The 26,892-nt window shown below is 39.2% G+C and overlaps 1 protein-coding gene across 7 annotated transcripts in view; it reads right to left on the bottom strand.

Annotated features, from left to right (window-relative positions):
- Window positions 1-26,892, bottom strand: part of negr1 (neuronal growth regulator 1) — a 164,067-nt gene that overhangs the window by 84,840 nt on the left and 52,335 nt on the right. For all 7 annotated transcript variants that reach the window (XM_042416844.1, XM_042416846.1, XM_042416842.1 and 4 more), the window contains exon 2: window positions 23,157-23,395. In XM_042416844.1, coding sequence (XP_042272778.1) covers window positions 23,157-23,395 — 239 coding nt within the window. The remainder of the gene's footprint in view (window positions 1-23,156; window positions 23,396-26,892) is intronic.

The following is a 26,892-nucleotide window of genomic DNA, read 5'->3' as shown; positions in this document are numbered from 1 at the left end:
TCCAAGACAAATAATTGCTGTTTCTTCAACAGACAGAAAGTAACATGTTGGTTGGGCTGGCAAGCTAACTAAATAAGCAAGCTTCAGCAATACAGTCATTCTCCTACCATAAATTGAATATTTTCTCATGTTACTACTAATTTCTCTAAAGGAACAAGCATTTGACTAATTGACTAATTGAAACAAAATTTAAGTTTCCTGTAAAGTTATCAAATTTTCATAAATGTGCTCTGCTGGCCTGGAAATTGATTTACAAACATATTTTTTCACCAACTAATTACTACATTTGGAATAACAAGAATATTCAAAATAAAAATAAATCACTGTATTGGTTAAATGAGTTGTTAATGGTGATGGGTAGTTATGAACACATAATGAATTCCTCTAGGAATTCCAGTTACATCGAAAGAGTATGTAGTGGTTTTTGATGCTTTACTGGGGGTGTGCTGCAGCTTCTTAGAGGTTCAATAATCAAGGTTTCAATCATCGATCCATTCAATAGAGGTATATTCCTTGGAGAAGTTGACATTACCATGAATAAATGCTCCAATAAATACATCAGAAATTACATACAAGCTGCATTTGACTTAAGATATGCCATGATAATATGAGGAAAAATAGATTATGACAGAAGCAGGACAGTATTGGTTGCTAACATGTTAGCTGATGTAGCTTGCTAGCAAATGCTAGCCAGCCAGTACACTCTAGCTATGTTCTGTATTCTGTGTTCTTACAGTGCATAATAAACTCAGCTCTCAAAAAACAATGAAGTCATGGAAATGTTTAATTTGTGTTTATTTTATGGTTAAACACAATTAAATATACTTGAGCAGTGATTAAGTTGCTGACCGTCGAACTATGTTTAATATTTCCCAAGCCAGCAGAGCTTGGCACATCCAGTTAGTCCCATCCACAAAGGCTTTGATTGTCTCAGTTGTTTCTCAAGCTATTCACAAGACCAAAACCAGACCTTTTTGAATCACTGAACAAAAATTGGGATGTGAGCAATGACTCAGGTCTGGATCCGGGCGACACTTTAGGTGGTTTGGAAGCTGTCTGTCACAAATCCAAGTCAGTCGTTAAACAGTATTTTCTTGAAAAAGAAAAATGTTCCTTTCTACTGAGGGCAACTCATCAACAGTCCCTGCTGGACATCACTTACGATCATAATTGGCAAGTTTCTGGGCACTTAAATCCTCTCGGAGCTTTGATGTTAAAAGCTTCGGTATTTAGGATGTTCAAAACACACAGACACACATGCAGCCACCCACAAAGGCATTTATATATTCAAATAAGCACACATGCAAGCACATGTGAGTGCACACACACACACACATACACATAGAAGCTTTTGAGACACTATTTTAATCAGCAAGATTTGAATCTCTGAGGGAGCTTTTCTGCAGTGGACTGTGCTATACAGTAATGACTTCTCAGTCGTCTGGGGTTTCCAACCATTCTACCCTGTGATCCCCCCTGATGCGAGCTAAAAAACTAACAAATGAAAAGTTGATTCAACAATTTCCCTACTTCCTCTTTAGACCAACATGTTCTCTTTTTGGACCAATTGCCAACAGGATGATGCATAATTAAAAGCATCTGTCCTCATATAACTGGAACCTCTATGGCTTAAGGAAAACAAAACTTCTATAATTAAAAAATGGTACCTCCGCAGCCTGTATTGACCCATCCTAACACAAGCATAATGCTCACCAATATAAGGGAGTGCCCAGGAAAACAGCCTTAGCGCTGGTGTTTTCTGTTTTGTTGGAGTTAGGCGTCATTTTTGATCAACAGATCTGGATCTAAATGAGATGAAAGTGGCGGACTTTCAGTGGAAGAGGACTAGAGGCGATGTTGAATCTAGGTTATTGCTTGTCAGATTCCTGTGTTTACTTCCTGTAGGACCCCACTGTTGACACATCTTCTCGGTGTCTGATAGCACAAAATTGAAAATGTTGGGGTTGTCTACTGATCCTATCTCTCCTTGGCAGGGACTGAGAGGTTTTCAAAGGTTCAGATGAAGAGCCCTCAGTTTTTTAGCTCAGAGCTGCTGTAGCTCAGTTGCTTTACTGTATTGTATAACTGTTTAACCAAGTCCGGGAAACAGAATAAATGATCAATAGAAACAGTCAAACTTTAAACAAAAAGTTGGGAAAAACTTGAATCATCTATGGAATAGTCTATGAGCAACTGAACAGTTATTTACTCACTAGTCAATAACACATGCTTTTGTTTCTTGTCTTTACAAACTATTATAGTTAGACACCATCATATTTAGACCTCTGGCATGACTTTGTAAATTCAACCGAAACAGAGTGAGGTAAGAAGATATTGCCCTCAGAAATTCCAACGATGGAAAGAAAAATGTAGTACCCGTAGCATGTTAACTTCTTTTTGGTAAACAATGAACAATGCAACGCCTTGGCAGTAAGGTGACACTACACCTGCCAGTTATGGTGCAATTTGATGACGATTCATAAGTGTCTCAATAAAATCTCAATTTACTGTTTACTGTTAAATATTAAGTGTTATTTGAGGAATATGGAACAAGTGACAGAGTGACTTTGGACACAGCTAATGTATAAAAACAATATGATTCTGCAATCTGTTGTTCAAAAAAAAAAAAATCATCCTAAACAAGATCTTATATATAGTAAGTGGGAGTCACGTTGCTAGGTTACGGTGCTGATTCATTGCAAGAAACTCCGAACTATTTGAAATTCCACACCCACTAATGTGACAATCAAGTTACCAGGTGGCTGCACAAGTAAAAGTTTATCAACTTTTAAGTGCTCTTAATAGTGGAACTGCTTACTAATTTCTAACTGAATTATTGATGTCAAATGTTAATGAGACAAATTACTCTTATGTGTGCGTACGCCTCTGAGTGATGGTGTGAATTGAATTGTTCAGTCTACACACTTTAAACCGTGGCAATGAAAAAAAAAGGCAACACAGCAGAAAGGATGCTTTCTTAACCTCATACTGAGGATAATGACAATGAATGCGGTTTAAGGTACCATTATCTCACTTAACAGGAATGAAGTTGTTTCACGCCACTGTGCTTCAGAGACAATTTTGCAAATATGTAAAAAATGTGCATACAGAATCACAGCATTCAAAATTGGTCACACCTGCTCTGGGGAGAATTTTTTGTATTTTTGTGCTGCATTTCACACTAAAATAGAAAAAAATTGACCAGGTTTGGATGAAAGGAATCCAGTGTACAGGTGCCAACAGATCAGATGTTCCTCTTTAAGCTAATACCGATACCAAGGACGCTTAAGGCAAAAATTCTTAAAGTCAGTCACAGTTTAAATCGGTTCTGTAGACACTTGTCCAACACATCCGAGAAAAAATAGTAAATATTGTGATCCATTCAACCCCGAGCAATGTTTGGTAGTGTGCTTCACATGCATATCATGTCATTTTCTTACAGACTGTTACTGTTTCAAAGTTAAGGCAACTACACTACTTGGTGTGTTTGTTTGGGATAGCTGTGGTCATGGCAAATAAATTATGAATAAGATACGGTTAAGTTAAAGTGACTGCTCGGCTAAAGTTGGTATGAGAACAATTGTGGTCACGTCTAAGGTGTAAATTATTCACATGGATGTTCGTCCCTGCTGTGAAAAGCCTTTTAGACATCGTTGTGGAAATCCTCACTTGAGAAATTCTTGGTTTCCACATTATTTTGAAAGCTTGCAGAATCCATTACTATTATTTTTTTCCTAGGATACTTCTCTCTGAGTGCTCTATATTATCCCTTTTACACCTCCTCCACCTCTTAAAGATCAGTCCTGACTGTTCTGCCCCTCCAACAACAGAACATTATAACCCTCTCCTCAATACCTACACACAGCTTGTTGTTTTCTTTACATGCTAATTCATTAACGATGCTATGATTGTCATGTTTGCCCGTTCCTCTCTAATTTCCCCTTCTCCAGCTCTGCGGGAGGTGCTGAGAGTGAGCTGCCACAGCTGATCTGGGCGGTGTCATCTCCCTCCTGGCAGACGCCTCGGGTGAATAAATAAGACTCTAATGACGCCACCGTGAATTACAGAAATGCTACAGCTGCACTATTAAAATGCAGGAGTTTTCTTCTAGAGGTGCAAAGTGGGATATACAGAACTGGGCTCTTCTATGAATTCTGACAGGCCTCTCCAGGATGACTATGGCTACCAAATTGCAGGACCCCATTACTGGCTAAACCTACTGCCATCCAGCTTTCCAATTAGAGAACAGAGGGGAAGCCCGGCCACTTGTTGTAATGGACAGCAGTATAGGTGTAGGAGAGGTAGAGGAGTCAGTGAGAGCTGAGAGGGAGGAAAGGAAGGTGAGAAAAAGAGAGAAGGTCCGTCTTCATTTTCTGTAATTCAAGTCCTTCATTTGACCACCATTATCCTGCAAACACAGACAAAATGAACGAAGGTGCTGTAACTGCCCTGGGCATATGTCCTGTTCAAACACAATAAGATGTAATGGTCTTATTAAAACGCAGATGCATCCTGATCTGAACACAGATCGTCTTTAATCAACGACATGCAGCACTTTAAAATTGGATTAGGAGCAGATTTGAGTTTTACTTTTCAGCTTTGCTTGATACAGTGAAGAAATCCTGGGGAGATCTTTGAGTAGCTCCTTGCAATTCTAAAATTACCAACTCCAAAGCCTCCCCAAACCGCAGGTTGTTAGAGATGACATTGATATAGATGGATTATAATAAACCTGTAAAATATATCTGTGTTTGTAGGGTGTAATATACACCTCAGTAATGAGACAGTTCCCACACAGCTATTCCTAAAGGTTTTCAATTCCCTTTCCTCACTGCAGGCAGCAAAAAAGAACCAACTTCTAGTCCGTTAATTAGGTGTCAGACATGGAAACTAAACATAAACAGTGACAGATTATATTACTCAAAGGGATTACCTCTATTTGCAGTGTCATAAAGCGGGCGCAGATCATTTGTAGTACTTAACTTTGGAAAAAGTTCAACCAAGTAGAAAGAGAAATTTGTTATTATTGGCTAGGGTTTTTCACTGCCTGCTATATGCATTTGTGATGGTAACACATAACCTTAGTGGTTTGGAAAAACTACGCCCCTCCAATTTAGAAATTTGCATTTCTTACTGTAAAGATGACTTTGTCCGTCATGCCATTATTTCCTGGCCCTAAGGCTCAGCCAATTCACTTATAATGTCTTCAATAATGTGTAATATGTTGACTTTTTGGATATAAAAATATTTCAGAAACACTGACAGTGTGTTTGTGTCGATGTGTGTGCATGTACGCATGCACATGCATGTTTGCCTGCAGTGTGTGCTTTCAAACAAATGACACAGTATTTCACTCTCAGGCCATAAACTTTGAAAGTCACTCTAGCTTTACCTCCAATATCGCCTGCGACTCTCTCATAGCATTATTAAACATATCAATCTCAATCATTTTCTACAGAAAAACACACAAACCCATACACCAATAATAAAAAGCAATAAAAAATGTTCAGAAAAAGAGATGTTTTCTTTTTCTTTCCATTTATTTGAGCCCAGCAGCAATAGAGGTGGACTAAGTGTTGGAATAGCAGGGCCAAGACATAAAACCTCATCAACTCTTACTATTTGTCTGTTTTTGGCATCTCTTCATATTCTAAGATCACCTTGTGGCTAAGATGTTGGGCAGGTTAATAAAGAATGAGATGTAAGAAGCGGCAGCAGACAGTAAACGGCTTAAGACACAAATAGATTCTCGGCAAGTGCACATTAGCTGATGAACATTATTCCATAATGGTATCATTACGTATGATGAATTCAGTGATTTACCCTATTAATGTACTGCAGAAATTTGCCTGAGGGTCCAATGATAGTGTGTGTGATAGTGTGGGAGTACAGTACAGTATGACGCACTGTATGTCAGCAGAGGCACAAGCTTCTCTTGCAACTGATTAGAGATTTGTGTTAGGTGATAAAATTGTGTCCTATATAACACAAACCGTTTAACATGGGATTCCCATGTTGTAGCTTTTTTTTTCTATAGGTGTGACCTAGTTGTTATTTTTGTTGCTGTGTCTTAACCAGCACCCACACCTCACTGGCTCACCGTAAATGCACTTGGCATAAGTTCTTACAGGAAAATCTATGCCCATTACTTTAGTCGTAACCCTGAAGTTATATTCTTTTATCAATGTATTTCTGTGGCCCACTTCTTTTTTGCTTCAAGGCAGAATCCCATCTCTAACTGAAACAGAAATGACCCCAAAACTGTGGTAACAACAATGTACTGGTGAGGTGTTGATAGCCTTGGAGAAAGAGAAAACACAGGACAATTCTACCACTAGCCTTCAATATACGGATGTTGCCACAGTCATAAAGGGACACAGTTTTCAGGGTGTCTCGGATCTTGGTTATTTGCTGGGACAGTTTCGACTGACAGGAAACAACATAAACATTTAAAATGTGAAAGTTTAAGCTTCGCATGAGTATGTATTTGTCATCATTTGTGTGAGGAGTAGGAGATCCGACTAAAGTTATCTGGACAGTGAGTTGATCAGGCTGATAAGCAAGAAAAAGAATAAAAACATGATGAAAACAAGCCCTGCTTCTTGTAGAACTCTGAAGACACTATGAACACCATTTTAGTTCGACTTGTAATTAACCATTAGTTTATGATAATATTCCTGTCATGACCTAATGGTGCAAAAATAACATGCTTCCGCAAATGTCACAACTGATACATATGATGAGTAATTGCCAATGAGGTTAACGATGCAGAAAGCGTGATTATTGAGAGCTTGTTACCAATTTCATGCACTTCAGGGGAATTCATGAATTAAGGGAAATCAATTGATGAAAATGAACTTTTCGAAATACCTTGTGAGAGGCAATTAATCTTCAATGGGAGAGCTGCACTGGGCATGTAATTCAAAGATAAGCTATCACCCACTTATTGAAATAGTTTCTAATTTATTCATGCTAATCAGTGTCTTTCAGCCTCGGCATCTTGCTTATGTTAAACAAAATTCCTCTGCATGGGCCACTCTCCTTTCGCTCTCAAGGAAGATCACTGGTTTTTCAATTAGTGGCTTGGCAACAAAGTGTCTTTGATAGGCGCGGCCGCATGCAAGGCTTATTTCAAATCATTTATTGTCAAAATGAAACACTGAGGGCACACTGCTTTCCAACAAGGAAATATCAGCCTGTGACCAAACGACCGTTGTTATGGGTGATCCTCTGTGTATCTCAGCTCTCCATGTGTGAGGAGAGTGTTTCTCTGTGTGTGTGTGTGTGTGTGTGTGTGTGTGTGTGTGTGTGTGTGTGAAATGGATGATCTGATGTGAGGACACAAAGCTCTGTCTCCATCTGTCACTGAGCCTTGATGCAGCATTAAAGGTCAAAGTTCAAACTTTAGAACCCGGGTCGTGATTAATGGGGAGAGAGCAGTTGGCAGCTAGCAGATACAGAGTCATGGGACAGGAGCTCGACTCAGTGAGTGTTTGTCTCTGCTCTTTGCTGGCTGTTCGCTAAACAATTTGTCATACTCCAAATATGTACTGAGTCAAGACAGAGAAAACACTGCGACTGTAGTTAGGTTCTAGTGTTATCATTATCTATTAAAGGGGACGTAATGAAACATTTATGCAGTAGTAGGTTGAAGGCTGGGCTTTTGACTTTCAGGGAGCATCATTACATACGCTCACCTCAAATTTTGGATCTATTACCATGTTTAGCATGAGACATCTGACATCATGACAGTATAAAATTCACAGAAAACTACAAAAAGCATGATATATATGTCCTCTTTAAAGTCAAGGTGACTATTCAAGATCCAAAAACCGATAAATTTTTAAGTTTGTCATTTGTAAGTGAGTTGCCTTTACTTCATAGTCCACTCCTATCAGAATAAGACAGTACACACTGTTGGACACAATGTTAAACCTTTTTCATCTATAGTAGGGATGTGCATCTCCATCACTGAGGCCGATGCGATACGCATCTCAATGCATTGCCAACGATCCAATACATTAAAGATACATATGAAGCAACTACCAATGCGATACGATACAAGTCACCCCTATTGCGATGCAGTGCGATTTGACACGATTCGATTCAACACAATGTGATTCAACTTGATACAATGTGATTTGACGTAATGCAAAAGAATGAAGCTGTGCAATTAAATGGTACAGAGAGTTTGATTTTATATCTTAAGCATTCAGCAAATCATAAATTAACTAAAAAAGTGCCACTTTTACTTTACATATTTGTTTCTCCAGTACTGAGTAATCATCTCATTTATGCTGTTTCTTTTTGACCACTAAAAAAACACTTGGATCTTTCACAAACAGGCCTTTTCACAAGTCCTTTGTAGTGTAGTGTTCTCTGTCTCTAGTTTATGTGCATATGCTCCATGACCAAAACAATTACTGTCAAAACAGTTTAATAATCCACTTACTCCCATGTACAGAACAATAATTCTGGGGCAGGAGTTCCACCAAGAACGTTTTGGCAGCGCACTTAGCTTTAGCATGCTAGCGCACTTGAGAAACAGTTTAGAGAGGAGGAATCAATCTAAATATTAAATTACTGGTCACAAATGATTGGCCACATTTTGACATAATAAAGGCATACAGCCTCTCCTAATAATTATATACAAATAAAGCGTTTTTTGCTGATGCAAATTTTTATTAGAAACCATACATTGCGAATTCATCTCAAATGGTATCTAGTGCACACTTTTTTAATTGAGGCACTTGCACTGTGAACGTTTGTGCTGGTGCACTGATGCAAATCTTCCCATCTCTAATCTATAGCTTTATCAATCGCAGATGTTAGACGTATAAAGCGATAATTCATACAAAACACTGCCTTGAGTCTACATTTTCAGAGATGTTGTTTTATTGAAACTGCCTAGTTGCTGCTGGGAAATGAATTCTTAGAGATGTGAAAGGCCTTTTAGAGCACAGAAACAGTCGACTTTCATACTTTTCAGAGTGCCCTTGATAGTTATGACCGTCTTTCAAAACATCCTAGTTTGGCCTTCTAGAGAGCCCATCATCATCATCAGAGCAAATCTCATTGCTCTTAAGCTATTACCTTAAAATATTAACATGTATCTCTGATTGGGTCATTGGGTAGAAATGAGTCTTGAATTTCCAGTAAGAGTGAACTGTCCAGACATAAAGAAGTTTTTCAGAATGAGTACCACATCCATTCATTGTTTGTCAAACTCTTCCTCTCTCCTCTCTCTGTCCTGATTTATTTCTCATTGGTGAGTCATATAAGTCCATGATAAATAGCACTGGCTGCCAAACAATTCAAGGCTGAAGTGCTGAAAAGTATTACTGATTATTCTCAGAGTGTGTGTCAGTGTGTAAGTGCGTCTGTGTGGTACGTGCGTGCGGCATGTGCGTGCGGCATGTGTATTGTTATTTGTGTGCGTCAGCTGCCACATTCATTCTCTGATGGTGCCCAGTATCGACCACTTTTCTTCACAATCCTCCTCGCAGGGTGGTAGGAGAAGATTTGGACGAAACATGTAGGTAATACAGGGCAATTCATACCCACTGAGGTCTTTGGAAATGCCAAAGTCATGAATATTCAATAAATTGCTCATTATTAAAAACTCTGAGCTTGTACTTTGCAGAATATGGATGTCTGTTCTTGCTATTTGTTTACAGCATTACTCTAGAGCTTTGATTGTTTAAATGATGATATTCATACAGAATATCAGTGACTGATCATTTAAAATAAGAAAGTGTTCCTTCTCTGATTCGCCTGGTTTTTGTATCTTTGATAATATTTCCTTAGCCATGTCAGTCTAGGTCTATAAATAAAGATGACCACTGGATGTTCTAGCAAAGCAGGAGGGTGTCTGCAATTGGAACCTAACACAACTAAAAGTCAAGGAAGCAGGCTAAGGGAGGAAATCTCTCACTGCTCTTTAATTGCACTTTGGGCATCAGATGGATTTCTGGGATGAGACAGCCGGGCGGCACCCTACTGCTGGTGGTCAGTCTGGATTCAGGGTGATGTATGCAATTGTGCTGTAGGGCCGGGAAGTGCAGCCTGTGATATTTATCTGCCCAATTAAGGCCAGTGTATCTCGGAGATGTCTGCCAATGCTTCACCCCCAACAAATCTGTTTCACAGCTATCGTACTGTTGATGAACGTTGTACTGTATGATAAACACCGCCTTGAGGACCGTGCTTGGATCCACACAGAAGTGAGAGAACTCATGTCTCTGTTGTGATTTACACCTCTGAGAACCAACACCACAAAAGCCATGGGCTAACACCACTGGCTGATGAAAATTCTGAATTTAGATTGTTCTCACACTCAATTTGACAGTGTTATCCTCCACGGCATTTCCGGAGTGGACTGCATGTCCAGAATTCAACAAAAATTTTGTAGTTTATTTCAATTTCTCTACATAACACACCTTCATTTACAAACAGAGAGGAGCTACAGTTATTCATCACTTACAAACATCTCTGACCTGAGCATTATGTTGTAGCAGATGTTGTAATTAAAGACAAAAACAGATACACATTTCAGAGTAGAGAAGGGCACAAAGACTGCAAAGAGAATGTTGGATGATGTCCAATTTGGACAGTGTGGTAAAACAGCTTCAAACAGGTATGAATTCAGCTAAAAACGATGACATTGTTGGAAAAATATGTGCATCTCACTGATTTGAATAAATTAATGATTGAGAAGTGTTTCTGTTAAAAAAAGAGACACAGCTAGTGTGGTGAGTGTGGCATTAGCCTGGCGTCAGACCTCTCCATTCAACCTAATTCACACAGGTCTAGTGTCAAGATTCAAGATTCATTTTCTTGTGTACTTACATACAAAAAACATTAAAAAAGAACATGAAATGCTGTTAATCCCAGCTCACAGCAGTGCAACAGCAATAGAAAGATATTCTCCTAAAAAGGAAGAAATTCCCCTAAAAAGGAAGAAATTCCCCAAAAAACATGCCAAAACAAACAAAAAAGAACAAACAGTTAGCAGCAGAGTGCATTACAGTGCATTTAGAGAGAAAGTGCATGTTTGAGTTCAATGTTGACAGCTGGTGCATGTCAATGAGTGACCAGCACTGATGGAGGGGGGGGGGGGTTATATAATCTATTTTGCTGTCCAGAGAACAGCTTCTGCGTCCTATCGCACTGCTTTCAATATTTCCTCTCCAGCGCAGCTCCACACAAGGCCGTGGTTTCCTTTGGGCCCACTGGGCTTAGCAGACCGAGCTCGCTCAGCTGATTTAGCTCCCAGCCAGTATTTCTTGTAGTAAAAGTCTTACAAAGGTCCAAAAGAAACTGACGATCATAAACATATTTTCCTTGCACTCAACACAATGACAAACGTAGACATGGACAAAGAAACTGTATAGTCAGAACTAGGAGAGGCCGCCACAAACATTGGTCACGCCGCCATCACACCAGTTCATGGAGAGAGAGAGAGAATAATACAGACAAGGACCCCTACATTTCTCCTCTTGTCTCCACAAAAAAACTCCTTTGTTCGCTTCCTTAGTGCAGTTTCTCCTTAGTAGTGTTGGTAAGAGTGGCAGGTAGCAGTTAGCAGTTAGCATTTGACAGCTAGCTAGTTGTTTTGATATTTAAAAAATACATCCAAAGATGATATTTCCTTTTCTGTTCTTGCTGATTAATGCTGTAACCTCTTCTTTAGAGTCCTTTCTGAAGATTATTTGAAGGTTATGTTGCAAAATGTTCCACTTTTTAGGTCCAAGTTTGAGATGTATTCAGGCTTTGTATATCAGAGCTTTCTAAGTGATTAAGATATTTACATGTTGAGATATTTCAGGTTAAGTGAAACTTGCCCTGCTGGTGGTGCTAGTGGAAAAGGGTCACCAAAGTCATTAGGATTCATCCTCTAGGCACCATGGATGTACAGAATTTCATGGCAGTCCATTTAATAGTTGTTGATCAAATGTGACAAAAATGGTGACAAGGGTGGATGACATTGATGCAGCTATATGTCAACTTACAGAAATATTAACTCTTAACTCAGTAAATTGGCATATTTATGGAAACACTAAGACAAACACACCACCAATCAGAAAATGGCTGACATAAACATGATGTCAAACTGGGTAACACAATTCAGTCTCATTATCAGGCTAATAATGTATGACGATATTGTACTGATGGAAATAATGCAGTGGAAATGTGCATTATGCTGAACTCACCATGACAACAGGTAAACATAAAGTAAATATTGAGTTTGCATGAAAGGCAAACAGCAGCAACAACAAATAAACACTAGAGATGGGGACAGATCAGTTAACAGCAAGGCTTCTTACTAAAATTATGTAAAATAAAATGATAAAAAAAATGAGAAACTGGAATTATAATAATAGTCTGTATTAAATCCCTAGTGCCCTTTTCACCTGAGGTAAATAAAGCCACTATTTGAAACATGACATTAATCCATGACTCTTCAATGATTTTTACAATGAAAGCAGAGACACGATAACTTGATTTGGTTGTGCTTAAAGGTGAATAGCAATGATTATCACTGTTAAAGATCACACACACACACACACACACACACACACACACACACACACACACACACACACACCAAATGACACATAAATGACAATGATTAGTGGTTAACTAAATGTCAGGGGCCATAATGGCAAATCTGTTCCTTTAGACACACTCATATTCTCTTTACACTGTCTCTGCAATATCAATGCCAAGCTGCATTGTTTTACTGCATTATTTGTCCACTGAGACTCTCGATACGCAGTTATTCCAGCTGGTGACGGTAGCACTGACTCACTATCCTCAAACATCATATCACACATACAGTCATGAGGATCTGTTTTTTTCATTGGTGTTTTCAGATTTTTATTATTACCAAAATCTATTTTTGCTACAGAACAATCTAATTTTATTTTGACCAAGAGCTCTATATCCTTGACATCAATATCCATATGATATTAACCCTGCATTGAAAACTAAAGCTGAACAAAATTAGAGCCTAAACTAACAGTTATTTTCACTATGAATTAATCTGCCAATTGCTTTCTTGATTAGTCAAATAATTGTTGTCTATAAAATGTTAGAACAGTGAAAAATGTCCATCACCAAAAGGTCAAAACCCAAATTTATGTAAAACAGAGAAAAGCAAAAGGAAAAAACACTATAATACTACTAATACTACTACACAAATACTCACATTCGAGAGGCCGGAGCTAGAAAATATATAGTCGGGGGATCACCAAAGTCATTAGGATTATCATCTGGGAACCGTGAATGCATTAATCCATGTAGATGTTAAGATATTTTTGAAGTGAAAACTTTGACCCGCAAGTGGCACTAGAGGAAAAGTCAGTGCATCACCACAATCATTAGGATTCATCCTCTGGACACCTGGATATCTGTACAAACAATAGTTGAGATATTTCACTGAAAGCCAAAAATGTCAAGCTGTGAGTGGCGCTAGACAAAAGGTCAGAGGGTCACCAACCTCTGTCAGTGCAAAAGTTCATGCCGATCCATTTAACTGTAGTTCAGATATTTCAATCTTGAGCAAAGTGGTGAACTGACCGACTCACCAGCCAGGCAGACCAACATCGTCCTCCCTAGAGCCATGCTGCTAGCATGCCTAATACTTAGATTGTAGTATCACTGCCAATTCCTCTTTAGCCTTGAATTGATTCTGGGTTGTACCTATTTTAATGTTAAGGGATTTCACCTTTCACGATCCATTTGGTATAAAATACTGATAAAAATCAAATTTTCAATTCAAAGTAGTATCAAAGTGCAATGGAATATTTGTTATCTTGTCAACACTGCTTTGCATCTCCCTCTGTAAGAGATGCATTCATGTACACAGAGTAGAGAGCAAGACATTAAGGAAATCAGTTAAACCGCAAGGATGAAATCTTGGGTCGATTTTACAATTGTTAAGCAGAACAAGCACAAGACTCACTGAGTGGACCACAATAACTACTGAAAAGTGTGTTGAGAGGTAAAGCTTGCACACCTGTGGGTGGGGCCTTAATTTACTGAAATGGCTGCCCAGTAAGGAGAATGACTTCTTCAGTTGTTCATTTATTTATATTAGGCTATTATAGTAAATTGCCAGTCCAGTAGTAGCTCTCAATTTCATCTTTGGGTGAGTCACAGTGAATATTGACAAAATGTCCCACTATGTTTTGGTTTCAAAGAAATATGGAAACCTTAACATTCAACTGTTTAGGCCACTTGACATCAAGTTTAAATGGGAAATTGTTTAAGCAATATGTTTGCACAGTGTAATCTACTTTTAATTGAATACAGAGCCAGGCTTCAACTATGCTTAAACTTTATAGTATTGATGTTGCTAATCCTCAAGAGGAATTCTCACCAGTAAATGACGGAGAAATGTCATTGTGGAGGTGTTCGTTCCCTGGATTAATTCAGAGAGTTGCATTAAAGTGTAGTTGACAGGACTGTATTTTTGGACTCAGGTCATGAGAAAATGAAATCTATTTTAAATGCACCCAGTAATTAATGAGAGTGACAGAATCATAGCATATTAAGAATGAACTGTGATTTCCTGAGCCTTTTTATGCCACACTCTGTAATTATACTCTATCTCTGTCCTGACATCAAAGAAAAGAGCGACGACCTGAGCTTTAACCCTCCATTTCACTTCTAGCTGAGGAACACTCTTCCCAGACTGACTCACTCCATGGGCGTGGGCGATGAGTTTTCACTGTGGATCCGCACTGATCCATATTAATGTCCAAAGCATTTTCATCACATACAGGATTATGTCTCACATTTTTGAAAACGTTAACCCTATGAAGTACTGCATCACAATGTGGCATCATGTAAAATCTTACATAAATCCTGTAAAGAAAATAATGAATCATAACTTTGCTATTTATTATAATAGTTCATGATCCTGTACTAGTTTGGTAGAATATATATATACATATATATATATATATATATATATATATATATATATAAAAATAAAAACTCATTCAGAATACAATATGTCAGCAAGATTGTTTAGCCTCACTTGGCCTAGAATTTGGGGGTTTTAGGTCAATCAATTTGGGTGATGATAGTTTGAAACACATTACCAATGCCCATGTGAGCAGCCATTGGTGAAAGGAAGTATGCCTCTTTCCCCCATCCTCGCTTTGACAAGATATTCTTAGATGAGAGGTGCTGTGCATATTTAATACATTATCACATCCACAATCTTAATTAACAGAGAGGGGGGAAAAGAATGGTGGCTGAGGAGGAGGGTAGTCATGTGATGTGAAGAGGGGTGGGTTGGGCCTGATACCAATCTCTCATTGCTCTGTATCCTATATGAGATAATGGTCAGGGTAGACTGTAAATAGGTCAGCATATGCATGGTGGATATGCAGGGTGAAGACCAGTGTTACAGTAATAGAAGTAAAACAAAAGAAAAAAATTTAAATAACCTGGCTGGTGTGGACCAGGAGCAGCTAATGGTTCAGAGTTCATGGAGTTGTCAGGGATATCTCAGTTTCACACGACAATCAGTGCACAGCCACAAGGCAGAACCCATTCACTGTAATCTTGTTAAGTCAAGTAGTTAAAGGAAGGGTTTAACTGCCCAGCATTTACCTGTGCCAGATGTATCTGGAGGAAAAAAAAAAAAAAAGTCCCCTACTAGTAATTCAACAGACCCTGATGGCTCTGATAATTATTGCTTTTGGCTAAGATTATGTGAGAGACCTTTTAGGGCACTGGTAGATCTGAAGTAAAGCGATATGATAAACATTTTGGCTGCTCCAAATGTTTGATGTAGTAGTGCACTGTTGCAGAAATATGGCATTACTGTAGTTTAACTCCATCCATACGTCACTGTGCAGAACATTACACTTTTCATAGGTTTCTCTGTATTTGCTGGTGTATCATACTGATAGTACTCCCACCAGCATGCATGATTTATTTTTCACAATCAGTATATGGTGCCTCAGATTTCTCTCAGTTGCAGTGACGACAAAGAGCAAAATATACTATATTGTGCCCTTTACTTCATGCGACTCTGAGCTGCAATGCCAGTGCAGTAGTGTGTTTTGAATTCTCACTTTATCATGGGCACTCTTTAATAGCAATGAAGCTTAGGGAGGAGAGGCACAGATGCAAACATCTAATTTGTTGAGGTGACACAAGGTCTGTGAGGGGGGATAAATGTCTTGCAGAGATTAAATGATTCTAAGAGATGAGGGAGCCGTCACAGCCATAGTTAACCCCCCCCCCCACCTTTAATGCGTAGCATGTGATTCATGTGTTAAGAAGTGTGACGCTTACTACAGATTCCTGTTGCTGTAACACTGATGTAATGTTCAGGTGAGGGGAAACCTTGTGAAATGTGATTAGAAAGAGAAAAATATTAATTTGTGGCTCCAATTGGAAAATGTGTCGCTATTTCTCATTCCCATTAATAGTTTACAGGTTTGCTGACAAAATAAAGTTAACACCACACAACTTCTATGGAGTAGCACAATTATTAAGTCATGTACTTTGTTCCTTAAAGTTATAATCTTGAAGATTTTCATTTAAATAAATGTCTGTTAAGTCACTATTTATCGCCAAATGAGGTAACACAATGGTGATTGAGCCTATGGCCTGCTGATGAAAGCTCTTGCATTTGAAGTATAAGTATGATTATAACAGAACAGGTGTCGGTGGCGACTTTCCCGCCATGCATTCAAATCACAAGCGGTGCAGTTAGTGATGCATTTTCCCATCACTCAGAGGGACTGATTTTGAGGGAGGGTCAAAAACACACCTGCAATTACTGCTTAACGCCATGTGGTGCCGCCAAAGAGAATGAAACGGAGATCTTCGAGATACTTTAAGTTCAATGACTAACACTTTTCTATTTTAAAACCTTATATGAACCCTGCCATGCGCTTGAAATGGGTTGAGACCATTGCATATTTCCATACATATACAGTAATCCCTTATTGCTCTTATTTTTTGTTACTCCTCACGGTGTACTATCTTGCAAAGCAAAAGTGCCAAAAAGTCCAACGCCATGAAATCCTTTTACTTCAACTGTAACATTCGTGTAGCAGCATTAATAAATGTTGTATGCTTGGACTGAAAAGCCCAGATTAAAGTGTCTCGTTTTTTTTTTTCCTCAGCAAGTCTTCCCTTTCCTTTCAGCAGATGAAAAAAAAAACAGCATGCTCCCAGAAGCCTCAGCAACATGACAGAGCAGCTCCCCTGCTACATCTCATCTGTAAAGAAATCCCTCTGTTCTCCATGAGTGGGCTTAAGCATGTGTACACAAGTATCACACCGTGACAGGTAATGATTCACAACACACAGAGTTTTGACAAAGGAGATAAACAAAAGTACAATACGGAGTGAAGTTATGGAGGTGCCATAACAGTGCATGTATGCTGTGGCCGCACATAAATAAAGAAATGACAGAGTGGCTGGCAATATATTGAACCAAATTTTTAACTACCTCGGGTACCCTGTCAAGAGACTTGACCGTAAACATGTATCAGCTGGAGTGAGTCATCTGTGTTTCCTCCTTGCAGCTCACACTCAAGATACACAACTCCTTCTCAACAGCTGGTAACCCATTTGCCTGATGACTCAACAGTTGCAGATTTAGATAACAAAATCACAACACCATCAAGCTTCACTAATAACTGAAAAGATGAAAAGTAACGAGTATAAAGCTTATTTATGGGTCTCTTTGTTCAACTTTTGTCTTATTATTTTAACTACACATATAATGACAACATGTTTTTCTGTTGTATGTTTGTGTTTTTGCATCACCGTGCAACCGCTGTCAGACTCTTGGTTGTAAATGTGTTATGAAGCTAATACTAAACAGAACAAACAGAATTTTATTTCTAAGCTTTATTTAACCAAATGATTGTTTCTGTGAAATAAAACCGGAACATTTCTTAACTATAGAACAGCAATTTGTATGCATAGGTCAAACTGTAGCCCAATCTGAGCCACTAGGTCACATCCATCAGGAATTCAGGGTATCGCAAAACGTATTATACAGCTGACAGCTGGCACATTAGCTCCGGCTTGATTGTGGCCATATGGCCAGTGGTGAGGAGCTGCCATGACCCGAAACACCCCTGGTAAGATTCCCATTACAGAATGTTCTTCAGAAAGCCAACATCTACAAAAACATGATGGTCCTGTAGTGACTATTACTTCCTGCCAAGTAGATGACTACAGTTTATCACATGTATATTTAGAGTCACGGTGCACCTGTAAAATGTTGCTGAAGGAGAAGCAAAGTGATTTCAAGTTTAACCCAAAATACCTCTGCTGGCTGTCAGCCACTCTACAGTTCAGTCACTCACAAGACTGTGCAACCCGTATTTTGCTGGATGTACAATGAGGAATTTTTAGCAGCTGGTATATATAATGTGGGTTACTGTAAACTGAGTAGAAATGGGTGGGCTTTATATAGTCAATACTGTTCAGTTATCCATTTTAGAAGGTTTTTTTCTTAACCCCTGCACTTGCGGTTTGATCTAACTTTAACCATTTTTGGGGTTTTCGTGATAAACACTCCACCTGGATTGTCTCCAGCTTCAGGGGGATACAAAGATATACTTTTCTCTCGTCTCAGGGAATCTGCCGATACTGAGTGCCAATACAATATCAGTGTTTCCTGTTCAAATTTAATATCTGGAAATAATTCAACCTCCAACTGCTAAAAGTTCATTGTTAATGAGATGTCAGTCTTCCTTTTCTAAGACATTCACCTTTTATTGAACTTTGATGAACACGTAACAAAATCCAAAGTTCTTGCTAAGTTTTAAAGCCACATTGATTAGCTGATTAATAGATTAGTTGATTGCCTAAAAATTATTGGCAACTAGTTTGATATTTTTTCAAGGAAATATAGCTGAAATTCTCATGATATTCTTATGATATGTTGTTAAACCTCATACTGTCGGACAAAAAAAGACATTTGGAGACGTCACCTTGGATTCTGGGAAACTGTGATGAACATTTTTCAAAATTTGCTTATATGCTATGGTCCAAACAATTAATTTTGAAAATATTTGGATGACTAATCAATAATTATAATGAGAATTTGTTGCAATCCTATAATGTACAAAATGTACTTTTAGAGAAAACATATGGAGACGATTTTTAACATTACCTAACCACAGTTGCATTGTTGACACATCCCACTTCACAGTAAAGGACTCTTCTGCCTTCACATTAAAATGCATTTATGTGAAGCACATGCCAGATGTGACGAGTGACAGCAGTAACACATCAAAATGAGCTCACTGCAGCAAATGTAATACTTTACGGTTTTATTGGGGACCTGTCACATCTAAATAAGGTCACTATTTGGCTTGATCCTGATTTGATGGATCGGTTCAAGTTGGAAGGGTGGGTTTTGAAAGAGGGACTTAACCATTCGCTAGGAGGAAACAAGGATCAAGGGGGAGAAAAAGTAGGGAAGAAAGGAAGTGCTGCTTGCTTGCGGGGCACTTTAACAAGCGTCAAGGCTGCTGATGGACACATTGGCAGTGGCGGAGATTGCCCCTGTGACCTTTCAGCTATGGGACAATCGCTATAACTGCAAAGCCACCATGGTGCTCAGGCAAGCTGACAAGTGCTGATAGAACACTGCATTTATATTTGAGGTGTTAAGCTTATGTGTATCTACATCAACAAACAATAAGTAAGCCAGTAGATGTTCAGTGTCTTAATCAAAGGTACTTCCACATTAGAGGATTTGAACAGAGTGACCCTCTGATAACAGGACGGGCTTGTTAACCAGCAGGCCATTTCTAAGGCGGGTGAGGGTGAGTTGTACTCTGATCAACAGCCTCGTGCCTGTCGGTATGATAGACAAACCATATGAACAACCATGATAATTCAAAAGGCACTTGTTTAAACCAACCACACTGCCACCTCACACCCACTCAGTTTTATAAGTACAGTGCAAGGAGATGGATGTTGACATATAATAGCCAGCGGCTTAGAAAATCTGGAACAACAAAATGAGCTCATGGCACACTGCTTTCTGGGTTGTTGCTGATGGTGCCCCATTCGTTGATGTTGTCTTAACAGGTACGAACACCTGAGAAGATAAATGATGATTTGTTTTGACTATTCTGTTGTACGGCCTCACAGGCCAGACTGCATGTTTCTCATTCTAAGGAACAAAGGAAGTCCTATTGAGACTCAGTCTCCCAGAATCCTCCAGGTACTTCACACCTGGATGTTAACTCCGCCCATGGACCCAGCTTTCAGCTATCATTGGTCGGGTGTGACCTACGACCACTGACATCATCTAACCAACAAAACCAGCAGACAATTTCAAATCTGGTCTCTCTGTGTGATGCCCCATTGCCGTCAAGAGTCACCCTCTCCGCACTGCACTTCTGCGAAGCTGAAAGAGATACCCTTCTTATCAGACAACAACAAAGGACCACTTCGTTCTTATCCTAACCACTTGGCCACGGTATAGTTTAACATTAACTCAGCAGTACTTGAGTGATTACAAGTTCATAACCGGTTAACTACTGCAAGCCACGCAATGTTTTTGAAGAGCAATCGAGCAGGCGAACGAATTGTCTTCCGACGTCAACATCATCTCTGCTTTCCACTCCACTGCAACACACGGGATCGGACAGAGACGTGACCCAGACCCAGCTGATGAACAAGGACAATGGGATCACATGCTCCGTCACGCCGCTGGACCCGCTCAATGTGATCCAGAGGAAAAGACGGATGAACACATATCGGATTGTTTACTAAGACGATCACCAAGTAAAGCTGACATCTGGGCAGACTTAGACTGTGTGTTATTTTGATGCTAAACGCTGATGTTTGATGCTAAATGCTTATGCGTAATGTTAAATGCTTTGTGAGAGCTCCACTTGTTAAGCTGTGTTGTTTCGGTTGATCTGACTGTTGATTCAACTTCACTTTGGTTGTGGTTTCACTCAGTTAGACTCTGCATGCATTTCTCTCTCTCTCTCTCTCTCTCTCTCTCTCACTAACATACGCGCACACACAGAGTGAGTTTCCATGGTTCACGCTCAACTCAGACCGGCGGCATTTTCAAATCCTCCCGCCTGTGTCGCCAACTCCTTCGTGGCCCACATATGTGATCTCACCCACCACACGTGGGTTGAGTCCGCCATATTGCTTTGTAGCTCCCCTCTTTGTTTTACACGCCACACACACACACACACACACACACACACGCATACTCAGCTATAACAATGTTATGACAGAACTAGGGTATTAATCATTTAACTAAATTTCACCCTCTTATTTTGATAATCTTGACTATTAAGATAGCAAAATTTAGGAGGAATTATTTATGAGACTGAATCAGTGAGTTGGTTATCAGTTCCCTGTCTTTCAGGATTTAATGGTGGATTTAATGTGAATTAAATCCTATTCTTAATAATCACTTATTAATCAATTAATTGACAAATAATTAATCTGATAATTACACCAACACTGTTTATCTCCAATGAGATCTGAAACCTCATAGGATGGCAGTTTACCAAAACTCTGTCCAGGCTGGAAATTGATGTGACTTTTTTTTTTTTTTTTTTACAAACTCTGTGACTTTTGTTTTTGTACCATGGCAGTGTGGATAAATACCAAATACATACGCTCACACATGGTGCAGGCCAAACAAAACAAACTGCAGGTATGATCACACCCCTAAAATAATTTTCCTAAGCTCACTCCATATGTCATAACAGCAATGCCAGCTGGAGGGCTGTTTCCACTTGCACATTTCACATCTCACGCTTCTACATGGAGTGTATCTGACCCTTACCTCTTCTATTAATATTATACTGCATGTGTGGAGGGATGCATTTTTCTACATTGTGTTCTTTTGCAATTAATCCTAACCTTGTCTTGGCTTGAAAACAGAATAAAAATCATTTGGTATGCAATTACAATACAGCAGATATCTGCTTAGGGCTACACCAAGGGTGAGAACACTAGACAGGGAATATAGACCATCACAATATCTTGTGAAATAAAAACTGAAATTTAAAACAGTACGTAACAAACTCCTTTGACAGCTTGACTAAACATCCTTATTAATATTCCTACCTTAACATATGCAGAGGCAAGTGGACCATAAATATTGTAAATCTTTGTATCAGTCTATTAAAAAAATAGAACATGCATTTGGACTTTCAAGTGGGCTGAGTTCCTGTTTAGCAGCTAAGCAACAGTTTGAGGCATACAAACTCAGCTACCACTCCAGCAAGTAACAATTAGGATACTCTCATCAATTAGCTCCCTGTGCCCACAGCCTACTTAATGTCCCATAAAACACAAATACACCTATTGACCTTGTTAGATATGGAGATGCCCAAGATGAAGCCCAATTTTGTCAGCCTAAGAGCACCACAATTGCAGTTTTATTATATTAAAGGCTGAAATTCAAAATTTTAGTACCTGTTCATCAATACAGAATGCCAATAACTAGACAGAGTTCAGCTAAGACTCCTAAGAATCACATCTTATTTTGTTACCTGCGATTAAAAAACCCAGGAGACTTGATTAAAGCAACATAGTCTGCCTCAAGTCATTTAACCAACAAGCTTCGACTTTGTGTTACATAGCCTACAGGCACAAAATGTACCCTACAATGTCAGTTTGCCTCCACAGAAGAAATGTCTCTGTTGAAAAGATTTAATTTTATTATTTAACACAAAGCAAAATGGCTCAAGCACTTGTTCTTATTCAGACTACAAGTGATTGACAGACGTTTTTACAGCACAGATGGTGCCAGATACACCTGTGACCATTACCGACATGGACAACAAAAAATATTGTCAGATACGCTACGGAAATTCTGTCGGTTAAATGATCCGTGTAATAAGTAACAAACAAGATAAAAAGGCAGAGGAAGACATAAAGTATATAAAAATATGCAATTATCTCTTGAAATATTGTACCCACCAGTCATATCCAAGAGCATGCCACATACAACCGCAGACAACTGAAATCCATCAGTAACTAGTTATGGAAAATGGGTAACTCACTACATGTATTACTTAATATCAGTTCAAACACATATGCAAAAGAAAAGGACACACACACACACACAGACACGTGCCTGTACAGAACATTAAAAGACAATCTATACACACCTTTTACAATAAGGTTGAGGAGCTTTGGCCGTGGATTGCGCTCGCTCTGAATGGAGCACGTGTACTGGCCGTCATCAGTTACATCCACCTTCTGTATCTGAAGGCTGTACTCATGTTTGTCTCCAACGCTGGACACAATGGACACACGTGGGTCCACAGACCACTTGTCATTCCCTGCGAATATGATGCTTGAGCGGTTCAGCCAGGCTCCTTTAGAGATCCCATCCAATAGGTAGCACCTACAGTGACAAGAGACACTACAGTTAGACCTGCAGAAATGAAAAACGACTGAATGCAGCAAATGTTTATAATGATGCCATTGTGTTTGCTGTCCAAGTACCTTTTTAGAAATGGCTGCTATCTTTCTTGCTAACTAATAATATCTCTCTCTTTAGAAGGCAAAGTAGAAAAGGATCCCAATAAACAAGTTCTGAGGTTTAATGTAAATAAACAGACATCCTGAAAATGTTTGCACAATATTGATTTTCATCTTTCATGCAAGACCAGTGGAAGGATTACATTTTAGTTATAGATACCATAAAGCTAGTCATAAAAGATAGAAATCACAGCACCTGGCAAGTGTGACTCAACCATTTATAGCTGATTTAAGACTCGGGTTGACTCAAGGCTACAATCGCCAGAGCCATGCGTAATAGTCATGCATACAGTATGGCCATTCTGTTGTTATTGTGAACTCTCTCAATGAATATAGACATTGGGTGAAAGTGCATTTCTTTTTTCATTCTTTTCATTGACAAGTCAAGGGTTTGATGTAGCAGACCTTGTAATATAGATATTTATATTCAAGCACTTGCTTAAGTGCATGTTTACCTCCATTTATGGCTATCAGGCTTGTACATGTGATTTAATATTTTTAAAAAAGTTTTAGTTGTAACAAACACAGAATTTTATGCATTTGGCCGCATTCTCTCTATTGTAAGAAACAGCAGGGTCTTGAATTTCAGCTTGAATATGACCTGCGACTTACAAAAACACAAGCAAAATAGCAAACAGAAGGCAACAAGAGCAACTCTCGGTTGTATTTGGACATATATTTTAAATGTGATCATCAGAGGAAAACCAAACATCTGGTTACCAAATGATTGTCCTTCAGTCCAATCACAGATAATCAAACTAATATCTGGCTGTGAAAAGGCTGCGTTCTAGGACCGTAGTCTGATACAAGTGTCATTCCCGAGGATAACGCAATTTACTTTTGAAAGCTAATTGAACACAGACAAAGTGCAAGTACATACAATTCAGTAAATTGTACAACATGATGAGGATTGGGTCACCATTGTCAGAAAGCATTTGTTTTACTCATCAATCCAGTACTGTTTGGACTTAAGAAATCTCATCATATTCCGTGACAAATACTGTAATAATGAGTAGGAAAAGAGGCAATCAAGTTTGGCTCTTTAGCTGTTGTCACCATGCCATGCAGACTGCCAGCACCAGTAGTAAAGCCACCGAGGAAATCAGTTTGGCACTAACCACAAAGCGCTTTACCCTCTGTGCCAAGAAAGTGTCTGTCAGGAAAGCAGTTAGAGGACAATGGTCTAGTCCAGGCTGGTCTCCTTTAGAGGAGGTACAACCCTAGAGGTATTGTGACAAAGCACTGGCAAACAATGGAGAAAGGACAGTAATAAAAAGAACACAAGAGAAAAGCTCAGGTCCTATGGAACGTCCATATGGACCTATTGGTTAGTTAGCCCACTAAGCAGTAATGTTGCTGGCTCTTAGGTAAGATTTACTGAAGGAGCCTCAAGTGAAGTTTCACTCCTTTTCTATATCTTTGTCAACAAAGCAGGAAGGACATGATCTTAAAGGCATACTATGCAGGATTTTTTTAAAGACAATGTACAGACTAATACAGAGGCCTCCCCACGGGGGCTCCAAACAGTTTCTGTGGAGGCTCAGTGGATGAAAGTGAAAAAATATTACATTAGTTATTAAAAGGAGATCACATAGAATAGCCTACATGTGTGTGATTTGGTTAAAAAGATAGTTCAGAGATACAGTAGTTTTGGGGATTTTTTTCCCACTTTCCCAGAGTTAGAAACAAATAAATGCCTTCAAACAGACCTTTTTTATGTATTTTGTGTAGTCTAAAGTATTTCAAACAATATCAGGCTATCTTGGCTCAATTGTTGAGTGTTCATGGGATCAAATAACATAATCGTGATCCCACAGGCATCTAGGAATTGAAACTAAGCGAGGGGGGCTTTTTCCAAGCTTTGTCTGAGGGGAGGCCCACAGTCTCAGAAAAGCCCTGAACTAATACAAAAATAATCCTGCTAAATCATCACTTATGACCTACTAGAAGTGTGTGGCGGTGTATGTGTCTACAAAACCCTGCCCTCTGCCTGTATTTTCTAATTATTTTGCTGTGTTTGGGATGTTTCTGAACATCAACCTTTGGGCAGTGGGTGTGTAGCCCCCAGCCAATAACAGTGCGCAGGGTATGAGGTTGTGAAAAAATGTAGCGACCAGTTTATTTTGCTCTGTTTGTCTTTTATGTGCTTCAGTGTTTCCCCTGCTTCTCCGTCTCTCTCCTCTGCTCCTCTGCTCTTTGTCTGTCTGACCACGGGTGGGGCTGAGCTACACACACACACAGAGCAGAGAGGCCACGGCGGACAGGATGAAGCTTCGGCTGCATTCACACAAAATCCGGTAATGTGGCATCTTCCTGCAGGGCTGTGTAGAAGTGTGGGCGTGTCTATTTGTGCTTTTGAACGTAACTGCTGTGAAACAATTAGAAAATCATGTTTTATTTATCTGATTCAACTGCTTTGTTCTCTCTTCATTCACTCTCTAGCTCTCTCTCTCTCTCGTTCTGCTCTCAGCTCGCTCTGGTGTCGTTGAGCCGGAAAGGAGGAGCCAATGTTGAATGCTGTGTTTACAAACATCAATGAAGAATCCTGCATAGTATGACTTTAAAGAACTGAATGATTCAGACTATCTGTCTATTATTTTCAGATAATAATAGATATATGGGCTACAATTGCAAAGTTATTGTTTTCCATTTGTTTACAACTGCTGTGAGTGCCTAAACATTAATGCACAATGCACCTGTGTGCAGCCTGCAACGACTATTGTGGGCACCGTATAACTTGCTGTGCTCTCATCATAATATCCTTGTAAAACAGTAATTATAACACACCTTGTCTCTAGTGTAGCTGCTATTGATTTCTCTGTTTTCCTCACCTAAAATCTACCCTTTCGGTATCAAATATTCACTCCTTGTAGGCTTGAAAGGTGGCTGTTAAAAGTTATTATAAAAGTCCAGTCCTTCATAGAGATCAGAAGCTGGCCTGCTTGAATTCATGTCAGCTGCTGGAAAGGAGAATGTTTTCCCATGTTGAAAAAATTATCAAAAGGTACACAGAAAATTCTTGAACCACTCCTGCAGAGAAACTCGATTCTCCGCTGTCCATCCGTTTGATTGGTTTGTTCAACACACTCTTACTCTTGCAATTATATGCTTATATAAACTGCTGACCACAGGTGCTGTTCTCTGTGAAGGAGTAAACTACAAACTTTTAACACCCACCTTTCAAGGATAGATTTGGCATGAAGTGTCACTTCAACAAATGCGGAGAGCCAGTTTATTGGCTAGAGGACACTTCACCCTGGCAGGATCCCTACTCAGACTCTTGACATTTTTCTTTATCTTGATGAACTAGTACTTGATGTTCTTTCGCTGTTTTAGCAGTTTGCTTATCACTGTCGAGTG

This window comes from Thunnus maccoyii, chromosome 7 (genome assembly GCF_910596095.1).
Source record: "Thunnus maccoyii chromosome 7, fThuMac1.1, whole genome shotgun sequence".
NCBI classification, from domain to species: Eukaryota; Metazoa; Chordata; class Actinopteri; order Scombriformes; family Scombridae; genus Thunnus; species Thunnus maccoyii.
Note: the sequence above shows the minus strand (reverse complement) of the source record. Positions and strands in the feature narration are given on the sequence as shown.